This window comes from Peromyscus eremicus, chromosome 13 (assembly GCF_949786415.1).
Source record: "Peromyscus eremicus chromosome 13, PerEre_H2_v1, whole genome shotgun sequence".
NCBI lineage: Eukaryota > Metazoa > Chordata > Mammalia > Rodentia > Cricetidae > Peromyscus > Peromyscus eremicus.
Window position 1 is genome coordinate 20,482,496 of NC_081429.1, and position 15,152 is coordinate 20,497,647.

At 38.0% G+C, this 15,152-nt stretch overlaps 1 protein-coding gene across 3 annotated transcripts in view; it reads right to left on the reverse strand.

The window, feature by feature from the left end:
- Positions 1 to 15,152, reverse strand: part of Tmem232 (transmembrane protein 232) — a 232,505-nt gene that overhangs the window by 167,516 nt on the left and 49,837 nt on the right. For all 3 annotated transcript variants that reach the window (XM_059278233.1, XM_059278235.1, XM_059278236.1), the window contains one exon: positions 13,246 to 13,498. In XM_059278233.1, coding sequence (XP_059134216.1) covers positions 13,246 to 13,498 — 253 coding nt within the window. The remainder of the gene's footprint in view (positions 1 to 13,245; positions 13,499 to 15,152) is intronic.

Sequence of the window (15,152 nt, forward strand, 5' to 3'; positions counted from 1 at the left end):
CCGCTGACAGTATGCTGTCCAAATGGACAAGCAAGACACAAAAGAAAGGACTGCCAAACTTTGCCAAAACAAGGTAGGACAGCCCTTCAGAATATCCTGCTTCATAGATAAGTCTGTCAGATATGCTAGGTCTGTAGGTCAAAGACAGATGTCCCAATGTTACAGAGGAACCTTGGGTAACTGTCCAGGCATCCAGCTGTTTCTGTCATTTCTTACATTTTTTGAAAGTCACTTGCTTGCACTTCCTGTTTACTCAGTTAATATTATTTCCTTCTTGGGTCTCTGATGGAGTTGAAGACTTGATAGTTATAGTTACAGTTTTCCTTGTTAACAGATTCAGAAAAGAAATTTACTAAAGAAGTGTAAAGTGTAAAAGGTTGAAAGACATCAAAAGATAGTTTTGGGTTGGTAATAGAAGTTAGGATAGAAAGTGAATTAGTACAACATTTTGGACTCACCAAGATACAAGAAATAAGGAGTATTTTCTATGAATTCAGCAATTGTTAATGGACTAGACGTTGTTGATGTATTTATTGTCTGTATATATTGTATACAGTTATTGTACTTATTGTATATAGTTTTTCTTATATTAGTTATAACTTTTTTATTTTAGACAAAAAAGGGAAAATGTGGTGATATTTTGTTTGTGATCTATTTTTTTAATATTTTTTTAAATTTGTTTTAAATACATATATGCATGTGTGTGGGTATGTGCATGTGATATTGATGTGAACACAGGTGCCCACAGAAGCCAGAGGATCCCTGGAGCTGGAGTCACAGGCAGTTTTAAACATCTGACATGGGTACTAGGGACTGCACTGGTGTCCTCTGCAAGAGCAATACAGAGTCAATCTCCCAGCTACCTCTTCATCCTCCATTGCTTTCATTATTAGAAATAATGGTTCAAAATCAGACAGCAATAAGAATGAAGAGACTAACGTAATAGTGGAGACTAAATAGGCCTAACAGACGTGGACAGAATGCTGAAGGTGTAAATTAAGTAAAATCTTGGAGAAAACTGGGTCATATAAGGCATCAAAAGAAAGACTGGAAAATAGCCTAAGACAAGCAAAAACACAGCATACTGAAACTTCAGAATGGTGCCACAGCAGTGCAAAGAGGGATGTTTATTGTGATAAATAGTCTCAAATTATTTTACAACCAATGAGACAGAAAGAGACAAACTAATCCCACAGTGAGCAGAAAGCAACAAGGAAAGAATTTGAATAGAAATAAAGGAATAGAGGATAAAAAAAATTAAAAGCAAAGAGTTTTTGAATAATGGACAAAATTAACTAATATTAATTTAATACACCAATAAGAGACAGATAAAATTAAAAATGATAGCAATATCACAACTGATGTAAGACATAAAAAGGACAATGAAACTACTATTAAAAACTGTAAGATTCTGTAGTTACACAGCCCAGTATAAATAAATGTTTCTAGAAATGTGTAATCTAGCAACTGTAGGGGGTAGAGCACTTTCAAACTCATTTTATGAAACAAAATATGATCACAAGAAAAGATCAACATCCGGATGGTGGTGGTGCATGCCTTTAATCCCAGCACTTGGGAGGCAGAGCCAAGTGGATCTCTGTGAGTTCGAGGCTAGCCTGGTCTACAGAGCGAGATCCAGGACAAGCACCAAAACTACACAGAGAAACCCTGTCTCGAAAAACTAAAAAAAGAAAAAAGAAAAAGAAAAGATCAACTTATGATACCACAAGATTAAAAATATGATACCACAAGAAAAGAAAAGGTACATATCAATATCCTGATAGACTCAGATGCGAAACTCCTCAACGAAGATACTAGTGTGTGAGACAGCTTCTCCCTACAGTGCCACATACCTGAGTCAAACAACTCAAGTGGGGAATTATTTATGATATTTTGGCTGATGGCTTCAGAGACTTTATTTATGGTGTCAGGAGCCTGGGGCAGAGGAGGTTTTTCATCCTGTGCCTCCCAGGAAACAAAACAAGTAGATGACTGTGACCCAAGGCAGTCTTCAAAGGCGCCCAGCACCACATCCACTCCAGCTGTGCCTCACCTCCCAATGATACCACCAGGTATTCCAATCATGGTCCTGTGGGGACATTTCATACTCAAACCGTAATATTGCACTAAAAAGATCACACATTGAGAGCAAAAATTGATCCCTGGGACAACAAACACAGTTCCATAGGGCATATCACTTAATATTATGTATCTACTAAAATAACGAAGGACAAACTCCCACATGATAGTAATAATTTAAATTGACGTCTGGTTGTTCTCAATTAAAAAGAAGCAGACAGGGTATTAAAAAATAAGCAAAATAATGTAAAGGTCCCTTTATAACTGTTGAGAGATCATGTATGTGACTGGATCTCTGTGACCGTGAAGAGCAATCAAGAACAGTAGAAACCAAACCACATTTAAGATGTTGCTAAAGAAAATGGCGGGAAAATAAACTTGCAAATCATGTGTTTGCTAGTGATTAATCTCCAAAGTATATAAGGAAGTTATAAATTCAGTGAATTAAAAAAAAAAACAAAAAAAAACAAGGGGACTGGCAAGATAGCCCAGAGGGTCAAGGCATCCTTTACACAAGCCTGGTGACTAAGGTCACCTGAGGGTGAGAAAAAAACAACCCACAAAATTGTCCTCTGACCCTCACACTCACAATGTGACATGTGTACCCCCACACCATACAGGCACACATTGATAAGAAATAAAAGTTAAAAATAATTGCAGCCTCGTAACTTGAAATAGAGAAAGTATACAGGAGGATTTGGAGGGAGGAAAAGGAAGAGAGAAATACAATATTTCAAGAATTAAAAATATATACTGTGAAGAGAGATGCTGGGTTATTGATCTTGAACAGGCAGATGTTTGACTACATTTTGTACTAACATTTTCTAGCTTTCTCTATGTGTCCCTTCTGAGGGAACAGTGAATCTCCATAGTCACATAGGCTGACTACATAGTCAAATCTCTCTCCATAGCCAAGATGAAAATCCACAGAGTAGCCTGGAGGGTGGCATACACCCACAATCCCAGCACTCAGGAGAATGCACCTTTGGAGTGAGTTCCAGGCAAAGAGTGGCCACATAACAAGACCCTATCTCAAAGAGACAAACAAAATCAAAATAGAAATTTATCCAGAATTTCTCAAAAAATGAAACAGCGACTACCTCGCTCCCGCCAAAAAAAAAGACAAAGGACTTGAAAAGGTGTTTCTGTAAAGAAGATATACAAATGGCAAAAGGGATATGGATGATGCTGAAAGTGACCGGACCAATGGAATCAAAACTGTGAAGAACCTGGAATCCTTTTACACTTTTGTGGAGAATGCTAATACGGTGCAGCCACTCTGGAAAGCTGTAAATGACTTCTCTGAAAGCTTCAAAGGCAGACTGCCACATGACCTGCCCGTTCTACTTCGGGAGATTTATCCAAAAGAATTAAAATGGAGATCTAAAAGCATATGAGCATCCCTGTGTTCATGAGACCTGTTACCTGCAGCAGCACGTATGAACCTTAGTGACATTGTGGCAACTGAATCAAGCCAGTCACAGAAGGGAAAGTACTTCAGTTATGCATATGGCAGGTAATAAAAATGGTTAAGATCAGGTTCCGGCTTTGGATGCATCAAAACTGGCCTGATGCACAGATGGTTGGCATGACTCTGGACAAGGGTGATATGCAAATTCTTGAAACAGTCATGTCATACATACATCATACACATGTAAAGGAAACATGAATATATGTGTGTGCACATGTACAGATATAATTTCATATATATTACATATACTTTATGTATAATTTGGACAGGAAGCCTAAACCTCTCCTCTCTTTTCATTACTGATATGCTGTTATGAAGTGACAGGTTAGAATCTACTTTGGCACTCTGAATGTTTGAAAAACTGTTTTATTTCTGGCTCATTACTCTTTTCATATATTCTTTATATTTCACATAGATTTATATAATTCATATATGTTTATATATTTCATATATATGAAAGAAAAAAGAGAACAGTTTGCAGGGAAGGAGAGGACAGTGGTAGGGAGAGAGGACAGAGATGGGTAATGGAATGAATAGTATGAAAGTACAGTGACATTTTCAGATGAAAATGTCATAATGAATCATTTTGTCTGTGAATTTTAAAAAGGAAATGAATGGCAAGGAAAAATAATTAAACTCAGAATGAAAGAGTAGGACAGTGAGTCCAAGGGGTGATGTGTTGTACAGACTTAAAGTCCTGAGATCTGTACAGGAATGTGACCACAGATAAATACTATGCTGCATGCTTAAAATCTGTTTAAAAAGTAGTTCTCCCTTGGCATTTGTAAAATATTCCTTAATTTATAAAGATTACAATGAATACTAGGACAAATGTCCTTAATGTGGCAATGTGGGATTATATATGTATGTATGTGTGTAAGTGGGCATGCACATGCATGTGTGTATGTGTGCCTCTACACACATATATAAGATAATATTAAAATTTAATGTTGATCACATCAAAACACTGAAAAAACTATCCACTCTAAACCTCAACAAGCATCAGACCAAATAATGTGAAAGACTGAGTTAGTGATTTCTCCATCTGACAGTTACCAGGTCACTCTCTGCTCTTTGTTGTTTTGTTTTGGGTTTTGTTGTTGTTGTTTTGGTTGTTTGGTTGGTTGGTTTTGGTTTTGGTTTTGGTTTGTTTGGTTTTCTGAGACAGGGTTTCTCTGGGTAGCCCTGGCTATCCTGGAACTCACTCTATAGACCAGGCTGGCCTTGAACTCAGCGATCTGCCTGCCTCTGCCTCTTAAAGAGTGTTGGGATTAAGGGCTGTACCACCACCTCCCAGAAACTAGCTTACTTTTGACAGATAGAAGGGCTGGAAAGAAAAGTATTAACTTCCAGGCCAGATAAAATATGGGAATAAATCATTCTGAAACACGCCAGTGACCTTAATTCTGACACATGTAACACAGAATTTATAAGTGCATAATGAGTTACATTTTATTAATGCATATATTTCAACTCCTTAATTAATTTGGACAGGAAGTCTAAACCTCTCTCCTGTCATTGCTGATACACTGTTATGAAGTGACAGGTTAGAACGTATCTAATGCTTTAGAAATAGCTGCTATTTTTAGGTTGTTGCTCTTTTCCCTCTGTGTTCAGCTGTAGATGGATTTTAGACAACTGAATCAAATGAAATACTTTGTATCATCTGTGCTTCAAAATGTTAATTCATAAGATTGTAGGCAAAGTGCTTGAAAAATTCAGTTTGTTATTTCACAGTGGTTTTCTGCTGTGGGATGAGCCTTCTGTATGTTGTGAATATGTATTACTCTCATTGGTTAATAAAGAAGCTGTTTGGTCAATAGCCAGGCAGGATAAGGTTAGGCAGAAAAACCGAACTAAGGAGAGAAGGGCGGAGAGAGGGGAAGACATGAGAGCCAGCAGGCCAAGAAGCAAGATGCCAGAGGACCAGTAAAGCCATGGTCATGTAGCAATACATAGATTAACAGAAATGAATTAATTTATATGTAAGAGCTAGTGAGTAATAAGCTGAGCTAACGGCCAAGCATTTATAATTAGTATAAACATTTGGAAGTTTATTTGGGATGGGGAAGTCAGGACAGAAAGCTCTGCCTTCCGTTTACAATTCTCAACCTTCCCAATGCTTGGACCCTTTCATATAGTTCCTTATGATGTGGTGATCCCCCATCATAAAATTATTTTCATTGCTACTTCATAACTATAATTTTGTTACTGTTATGGATCATAATGTAAATATCTGTGTTTTCCAACAGTCTAAGATGACCCCCGTGAGAGGGTCATTAACCCCCAAAGGGATCTTGACTCATAAGTTGAGAACCCCTGCCCTATAGTAACTGCACCACAGATAAGCAGAACAAAACAGTAGGGACCTTTTAATTGAAACATAAACAGAGATGGATAGAAATGATGACAAAACTTCCTGAGAAAAATGGCAAGATTTTTGAACTCTAAAATATCCCAGTAACCCTTTACCTAGTTAATTTGGATTTTATGAAAATCCTAAAATAAATGTAGAAGGTCAGTGTAAGCTTTTAAATCTATAATTATTTTCTATAGATGCCACACATTGCATTTCACTGAAGCAGTGTTGACAGGAAGGGGGGGGGGGGGTGCCTGCTTTCATGTTTGCTGAGCATGTCACGGTCATAGGCCACAGAATGTAGCTGTTTTAACATCACTTTGGAAATGGAAATGCAAACAAGCTATGGAGTCTTTTCTTCCTTACACTTACTATTTCCAGTTATTGTCACCCATTCTGAACTGAAAACACTCCCTCCGCCTCTCCTGCACTCTCCTGAACTCTCTGCCCAGCTCAAGGCTGCAATACATGGGAGATGAAAGAGAACCCATAACAGGTCCTACCAAGCTGCTTCTGTGTTCCAGGGTCCCAGGCCCAAGGCCATTTTCCCTGCAGTGAGGTTGGTCCAGATCCCCATAGCCCCACCTTGAAGTGTCAGAAAACAGAAAGCATCCTGGAGAGCTGGTGTACTCATCACATCATGGAAGCTGTGGGTACTCTCTCTCAGAGAAATTTACAAGAAGGGGGAATGTGTTTAATATTCCAAAACCTGACTTGCAGGTCAGAGTACAGCACACAGCTTCATCTCGGGGAAGGAGGCAGTTGAGAAAAAGAGATACACACAAGTTAGGATTTGTTCTTGGTCCAGTCATAGCCATCACCAAGCTTAGAAATGACACAGGCCGTGAGGATGGCAACACCGATGACAGAATTCCTTTTATCATCCTCTCTATGTCATAATGTGCACACATTCTCCAACCTTCATTGGCATGTTAATGTTAACCAATTTTTATGCACAGATTTTATAAAATTTTGTTGTGAATTGTCTAATCATGTCTTTTAAAATTGTGATTTCTCTGTTTTATGGATTCTTTCTTTAGCAGACATGAAGATACTATATTATATTTTCTTTTAGTTATTTAGTGGACTATTCCACAAGGAACTGTGAACTTATGAGGTAGAGTTACAATGTGTGATCATTAAAATTTTAAATATCAAATGAATAATTAATTACACAAGTTCAACTTATTGATAATTCTTTCCTGTCCCTGATTGAGTGCTACATATATCAAATGCTACAATGGATGGCATGTAAACAAATATTTGTGGCCCACATTTATGCATGTAATTCTGTGTACATGCTTGTGTATGTGTGTGAAGATATATAGGGAAGCATACTGCTTGAAGGCAAACTATCTCCCAGCTCCCAAATATTCTTAGTATGAGCGACACACAGAGAGCCAACCAAGGCCAAGCTGTTTAATAATGCTGTCTCACAGATGGATCACAGTAACACAACAACAAAGCAGTTACTTTCTAGGGTAGACTCTTCACAAAGTATTAAACTACATAGACAGGCCAGGGTCAAGTTTAGGTCACTGCTCAAAGACTGTTAGATTAGACCAAGGCTCAGACGCATTCAGTCAAGTTATATGTAATATTCTCATAGGAGCTCCATGTTTGAGCTCTTTTTTAAAAAACAAGAAAGCTGGAAGTAAATAGAATGGCAACACAAACTAAGTGAGTAAACTCAAATATTATAAAGTTTTAAAAAATTAAAAGGTGGTATTTGACAAATGTAACAAAAAATCAGTATCTAAACAATGATACATTTTAAATAAGAACAGAAGTTGTCAACATAAAAAGACTTTGTCATTATTAAACTATGTACACACATATAGGTTAAATGTAAATAAGATAAAAAAAAAAAAAAAAGCTGCCGGGCGGTGGTGGCACACGCCTTTAATCCCAGCACTCGGTAGGCAGAGGCAGGTGGATCTCTGTGAGTTCGAGGCCAGCCTGGTCTCCAAAGCGAGTTCCAGGAAAGGTGCAAAGCTGTACAGAGAAACCCTGTCTCGAAAAACCAAAAAAAAAAAAAAAAAAAAAAAGCATTGTGGTGGTGTGAATGAGAATGGCCCCAGAAGCTCATACGTTTGAATGCTTAGTCACCAGGGAGTGGAACTGTTTGATAGGATTAGAAGGATTAGGAAGTGTGGCCTTGTTGAAGGAAGTATGTCACTGGGGGTGGGCTTTGAAGTTTCAAAAGCCCATACGAGGACCAGTCTCTCTCCCTGCTGCCTGTGGGTCAGGATATAGAGCTCTCAACTACTTCTCTAGCACCATGTCTACTGGCCATGATGCTAATGGACTAAAGCTCTGTAAAGAAGCCCCCAATTAAGTGCTCTCTTTTATAAAAATTGACTTGGTTATGGTGTCTTGTCACAGCAACAGGACAAGGACTGAGACAAGCATGACACTCATCAGGTATCTGTGAAAATAAAATAATATGCCTGTTCTACTTTCATTCTGCTGCTATGATAAAAGATTCTGGCCAAAAGCCACTTAGGGAAAAAAAGAGTTGATTTCATCTTACATGCTTTCTGGCTCATTCATTAGCTTTCTTATACAACCCAGGACCACCTGCCTAGGGATGATAGTGCCCACAGTGGACTGGGCCCTCTGTATCAATTAATAATCAAGACCATCCCCGACAGACATGCCCACAGTCCAATCTGATCTAGGTAATTCCTCAAGAGAGGCTTGATGACTCTCAGATGACTCTAGGCTGTGTCAACTTGACAGCCAAAGCTAAGTAGGACAGCACCTTAAAGCTAGCTGTTTAATGTTATGAAATAAAGTAGTGTTAGATCTTCACATATCAAGCACATATAGAGCCCTCTGACATTTAATGTTTCTAAAAAGATAATAAACTCAAAATATATAAATTTCTTGACTATTTACATTTCTAATGTTTTGACTATTAGAATGTAAAGATAATAAAATGTGTGACTAAGTTATTTAGTATTCTGTACTGAAGACACAATCCTGAAATCTTTTCGACCAAAGAGAAGCCATTACAACAGCCCTTCATGAGCCCACTAGCATTAATTTCCACATAAAATTTGCGTGCACTGAGAACTAAGTATGAGTTCTTCTGCCTCATGACTCTCTTTCTCTATCTTCCTTACTGCTAATGGTTTTACAAAAAAAAAAAAAGTTTTACAAAAAAGATAGTCTTCTGCATTGTTCCTGAAGACTTTTTTGTGTTCAGTCATAAGACAAGAACAAACACAGACATGAAAATCCAGACTCCTTGGAAGTGGAAAAATATAAAGGGAAAGACTAGTCTAGTGAAAAAAAAAAAATGGACGAATGAGAAGGGAACAGAATTATAACTGAAGTGTTAAGCATTGGACTAGTAAAGAATCTTGGCATTACATAAAAGAAACAATTAGGAAGGGAATTAGTTACCCACAAAACTAACCAGAAAAATTGCCACATTACACAACAGGCAATAAATCTTTTGAAGGAGGGGTAAGAAGAAGAGATATTATCTCCAAACTTTGAAGTACATATGATATATTGAAAGATACCTAAAACATACCTGAATTTAGAGAGTGTTAAATGTTATAGTGCAATAAGACAACAGGAATGGGAACATTTGAAAATGGAATTTAAAATGTCCTTAATGCTAATTAGCAGAGCCCACTAGGTAGAGGCTCTGGTGCCCTAAGCGGGAGAACAGAGCATGTCAGCTGGGAAGCAATTGTGCAAAAGAGAGTTTTCAAGCTGTGGAATCATAGTGTGCCTGATTTTCATGATCCTGCAGCATTTGTAGGTAAAAAGCAAAGCCATGATAAGTACTTCTTTTCATTTGTGACTACTTAGTCATCATAATATCTATTGAAATGTTTCATTTTTAATTTTAATGCATTTAATTATAATTGAATTACATCACTTTTCTATTTCCCTCCCTCCAGCCCCTCCAAGATACCTCCTCCAACTCCTCCCACACCCCCACTCTCGAATGTATAGCTTCTTTGTCTTTGATTATTATCACTTTATCGTACATATATGTGTATGTATGTATATGTTACAAATATATAAAAATAACGTGCTGTATGCGTTTTTGTTCTTTGTGTTTATATGATTTCAGGGTTGACCGCTTTGAATTGAATCATTGTCCTAGTCAGGGTTTCTATTGCTTCGATGAAACACCATAACCAAAGCAAGCTGGGGAGGAAAGGGTTTATTCAGTTTACACCATCACATCACTGTTCACCATCAAAGGAAGTCAGGACAGGAACTCAAGCGGGCAGGAACCTGGAGGCAGGAGCTGATGCAGAGGCCATGGAAGGATGCTGCTTATTGGCTTGTTCTCATGGCTTTGCTCAGCCTGCTTTCTTATAGAACTCAGGACCACCAGCCCAGAGATGGGCCTTCCCCCATCAATCTCTAATTAGGAAAATGCCTTACAGGCTTGCATGTGGCCAGATCTTATGCAAGGCATTGTCTCAACCCAGGCTCCTTCCTCTCAGAGGGCTTCATCCCAGCCATCATTAATTGCCTGTAGTTCATTGTTTAGGGGTGGGACAGAACATTTTCTCCCTTCCCTGTCAAGGGGTGAAAACCTCCTTTCATATGGGTAGTAGTCCAAGTGACTCTCTAACAAGGTAGACTCCAGCTGTTACCCTTGTTGCCTCTCAGGGGCTGAAGGTAAGTCCCTCACTGCTAAAGACACAGCACACTTTGGACACAGGACTCTGATTATTTGAACTGGATCTAACCTGACAGTTACCTTCATCCAGTCTACTTTTCATGGTACCAGAAAATATTATGCAATTTGCCAATGGAGGAAAGCAATTGACAGTCCTACCAAGCTGCAATTCCTGTGGCCCCAACAATGACCAGCATAGCAAGATAGCTGTAAAGGTGCAGCAGTGGCACTCACATGGTGGTGGCAACCAACAGCTATCTAATTGTACTTAAGGCCCTCTCAACAGGAGGGAAATCATGCCTCATGCTGGAAACCAAGCCATCTTCCCAAGGCTAGTGAGGTCCTGGGCCTTAGAAAAGAATCTCCTATCACCACTTTGCTAGATCAGCATGATTCTTTTGTATATCCTAAGTCTTATCCCTATATCCACATATAAGCACAGCTACCACCCTTCAGCAAACAAGTTTCTCTGTACATCAAATGGTGACCATCAGAGAAAACCACAACTAGATGCAATGATGTGATCAGCTTACCATGGTGAGCCCAGCTACATCACAACTCCTCTATCTGTAACTTAGAGAACATCACAGAAGGGGCAGAAATACCAGAGCAGACCACCAGGGAATCTGTTGTGAAATAGTCACTTCATTGAAACATTTTTATTAGCAATATTCCCATAAGAATGTTCTTTGTGTTGCTTGGATAGAGCAGGACACTAAGATTCTGTTAACAGGTCATCTGTCTGCTCTGCACCTTGCATGGTTTGTTTTGTTAGTTTTTAAGAGTTTGCCAAACTGTATAGCCATTATTTAATCTTTAATGTACTTCATACTTTACAGTAGAATGCGACTGTATACCATCTGTAATTCCCTACTGAGCATATTCTAATTATAAATATAAAAGGTTGGGCTTGAATATTCAAAGATACTTTAAAATTATTTTACGTGTATGTCTGCATGATGAAAAGTACTTAAAATTTCCAAAATTATGTAAATAGAACTGAACATCTATCTTGTACATAATATTCAAACTACAGAAAAAGTAACTATGTGTGTACAGATGCAAATACACACATGTGGTTTTATTTTTGTTTGTGAAAATATATGGTTCATTCTTTCACTAATATTTGTGCACAGGATTACAGTAGGTTTATGTTTACAAAACTTTCTAAGTTTCCTTGAATACTGTGTTTTTAGATAGTTCATAAAATTAACTTGAATATTTATTTTGAAAATAAATATTGATAAGTGGGCAATTCACTTATCAAGCAATAGAATTTCATGATAGCTATTGACACAGGAAGCCATACACTCCATAGAAACACGAGAACTGGGAGTCAACATCCTACATTCAGAGGTAAAGCATTCTCTTGTTTTGATAGGGAGAAGTAAAATTGTAAAACACAGCTTTTGATGTGTACTTAGCCAAATGTCATTAAGTAACCAAATTAACTCAATTATTTCATAAAGAAACTACAAAGATTATTCATCACTGACTGTTCTAAAATATGCAGAATATTAAATGGCATATCATTTATTGCATATAAATGTTTTATTGTAGAACATATGCTGATATTTTTACAGAGTGCTTTTGATATATCTATTTTCTTCCTCTAGAATCAAGTCTTTATAAAGGCGTCCACTGCTAAAAATACCTTCTTGTCCATTGTGCAAAGGCACTGAAAAAAATTCTGCTTAAGTATTCCATTGCAAAATTCAAGAGCGATCATGGTGTCAATGAGGAAAAAGTTATCCATTGTCTCCACATCACGTGTGAACATACCAAGAGCACCTTCTAGAACCCAATCTGTTAGGGACTACTGCTGCCTGGCCTCTACCATGATTCATTTAAAGAATAAAACAGTGATTCTCAGTCATCTGCAGCCCTGTCTCTTCAATCCACAATGATCTGCAACAACTCTCAGTATACCTGTGAGGTTCAATCAGCCTGAAAGGTCTTCTCAAATTAGGGTCCCTCTTCTAAAAATAGTATCAGTGACTCTGCTAGTCTCAAGAATCATAGTACTAGGATTATTTTTAGATTTGGCATTCAAGGAGTCAGGGATGAAAAATGACCCACAATGAAAAGTACAATGAATAAAAGTGAGTAGAAGTTGAGTGTGTGGGCACAAGCCTGAACCCCAGTAGTGAGAGGATGAGGAAGGAAGATGGTTAATTTCTGGCCAACTGAAACCCCATAGCAAAATATAATAGTAAAAGTAATTGATGATGATGATGATGATGATGATGATGATGATAACAATGATGATGATGATGATGATACAGTAATTGAAGAGAAGTTTCTTGATAGAAAAAAAAACAGGAGAGAAAGAGAGAAAAGGTCGCTACTCACAGGAACAAAGAAAACCCCTCAGGGAGGAGCAGAGTGGAGAGGAAACCGCAGTGCAGACACATCCCACAGTCGCTTCAACCATCTCAACTTTGCAAATCACATCATCGAAATCAGAAACCTACTGAGCTTATTTTACGTATCGTCTGTCTTATAATTATTGATTTATAAAAATCCATTTTATAAAATTCTGTCCCTAGGAAGTCTTGCTGAATTGAAAGCTATTTTTTATATTTAGATGAAAGCATTTTGTGAAAAGTTGTTATTATACATAGAACACGGGGACACTGAGAAAGTATTATTCACTAAATTGAAAAGCAGGTTACTTACAGTTGACAGAGATCTTGGAAGAGAAATATTTCAAAAGACTTAAAATGCTTGTTCCCTCTAATTCTGGGGGTTCTTCCGACTTGTCCATGAGCACAACCTCCTTCTGTAGACTTGTGCAGTCACAGAACCCAATCAAAGCTGTTTTCCTCAGAGAAGAGGTAGCCGCGTATAAGCACACTTCTGAAATAATTGTTGTATATGTGAAGATAACCTCTGAGGCCCAGGAAAGGTCATATGCCTTATAATTTTCTTCCTGAAACAAAAAATTCAAAAGTATGCATTAGAAAATCAAAGTATATTCTGTCAGAAACCGTATATGTAGTATGGTTTTAACAAAAAAAAAAATGTATTCAAATGTCATGCAATTGTTATAAAACAAATTAAAATTTTCAAAATGTACTCATTAAAATTTAGTTTGGGATGGGTATGTTTTATAAAAAAAAAATTAGTTCAGAAATTTAAGTAACTAATATGTATGTTAAGCAACAAGCATTCAATTTCTTTAGTAATCGATGCCTGGTAGGTTGCCCAAGTGGTTGTCCTTATACCCATTCATATACTGGCAGCATTAAGTGTTCTTAGCAGGCTAAAAAAAGGAAAGACTATATGAAGTTGGAAGGGAACAGCAGAAGAAAGTGGTATGGGAGAAGGAGACAGATTTGATCAAAATAGACTATTTACGTGCATGAAGTTCTCAAATAATAAATTAAAAGAAATATTACTCTCCATATAATGTTGGAAAATAATCTTCTCTAGTGTGTGTAACTTTCATATCCCATAGAAATACAAAAATATTACAACTTTTGGGACAGAATTTAAGAATGTATCCCAAGAACCTGTTCATAGGAACAGGCTCACAGGGAAGTTCATAGAAAAAGAAATGAAGCAGCTAGAGGAGAGGTATCTCAGAGCATAAATGCTTGCTGTGAGAACATGAGGACCTGAGTTCAGATCCCTAGCACCCCTATAAAACACCCACAGGCAGCAACACATGCCTGGAATCTTAGTATTGTGACAGGGGAACAGAACATCCCAGGGGCTCACTAGCCAGTCAGCTTACCTGTTCTGTGAGCGCCAGGTTCAGTAAGAGACCGTCTCAAAACATAAGACAGAGAGTGATGGACAAACACACCTAACATTGACCTCTGGTCTACAGACACACATACACAAGCACAGACACCCACAAACACCACACACACAGGGGATGTGGCGGGGGGCAGAAAGAGAGAGAGATCATAGTATTTCACTAACTAATGTATTTCAAAGAAACAGTGAAAAATGCAGTTAAAATTTCATTTCTAAGAATGATAGCTCCAGATGCAAAAATCCTACTGGTGATGAGACCACACACTTTGGTTATAGGGTGCAGGGAAATCAAGCCGGAGTAGAACTAGAGGCTCCCTCCATAATGGCTAGTGTTCCTACTTCCAGAATGTCCTATGCAGACTGCTGGGAGACAAAACTCAACAGTACCCCCCAGATGTAGACGCTGAAAGCTATAATCCCAGTCTCCAAGGAAGACAAGTTCACTGGTACAATAGCAGCAGGACTCTTTGATGGGTAACCAGCCACTCTGTGATTTCATTTGAGGTCTAGTCCACAGAACCAGATACATGCCCGACACTGTAAATATGGTCTAAAGTCTATGGCTGTGGTGATCACAGACCTTAAGTGGAAATACACTTGTGATTTTTACTAAATGAGCATGTAGAAAAGGGTCTTCTAAATTTTCATGTTTAAACCCATAGACTAGTACTATGTTGCTCTTAACCTTGGACAGTGTGGTGGTTTGAGTAAGAATGGCCCCTGTAGGCTCATAATTTGAATGCTTAAGCATCAGGGAGTAAGTGGCACTACTTGAAAGGATTAGGAGGTGTGGCCTCCTTGGTGTAGGTGTGGCCTTGTTG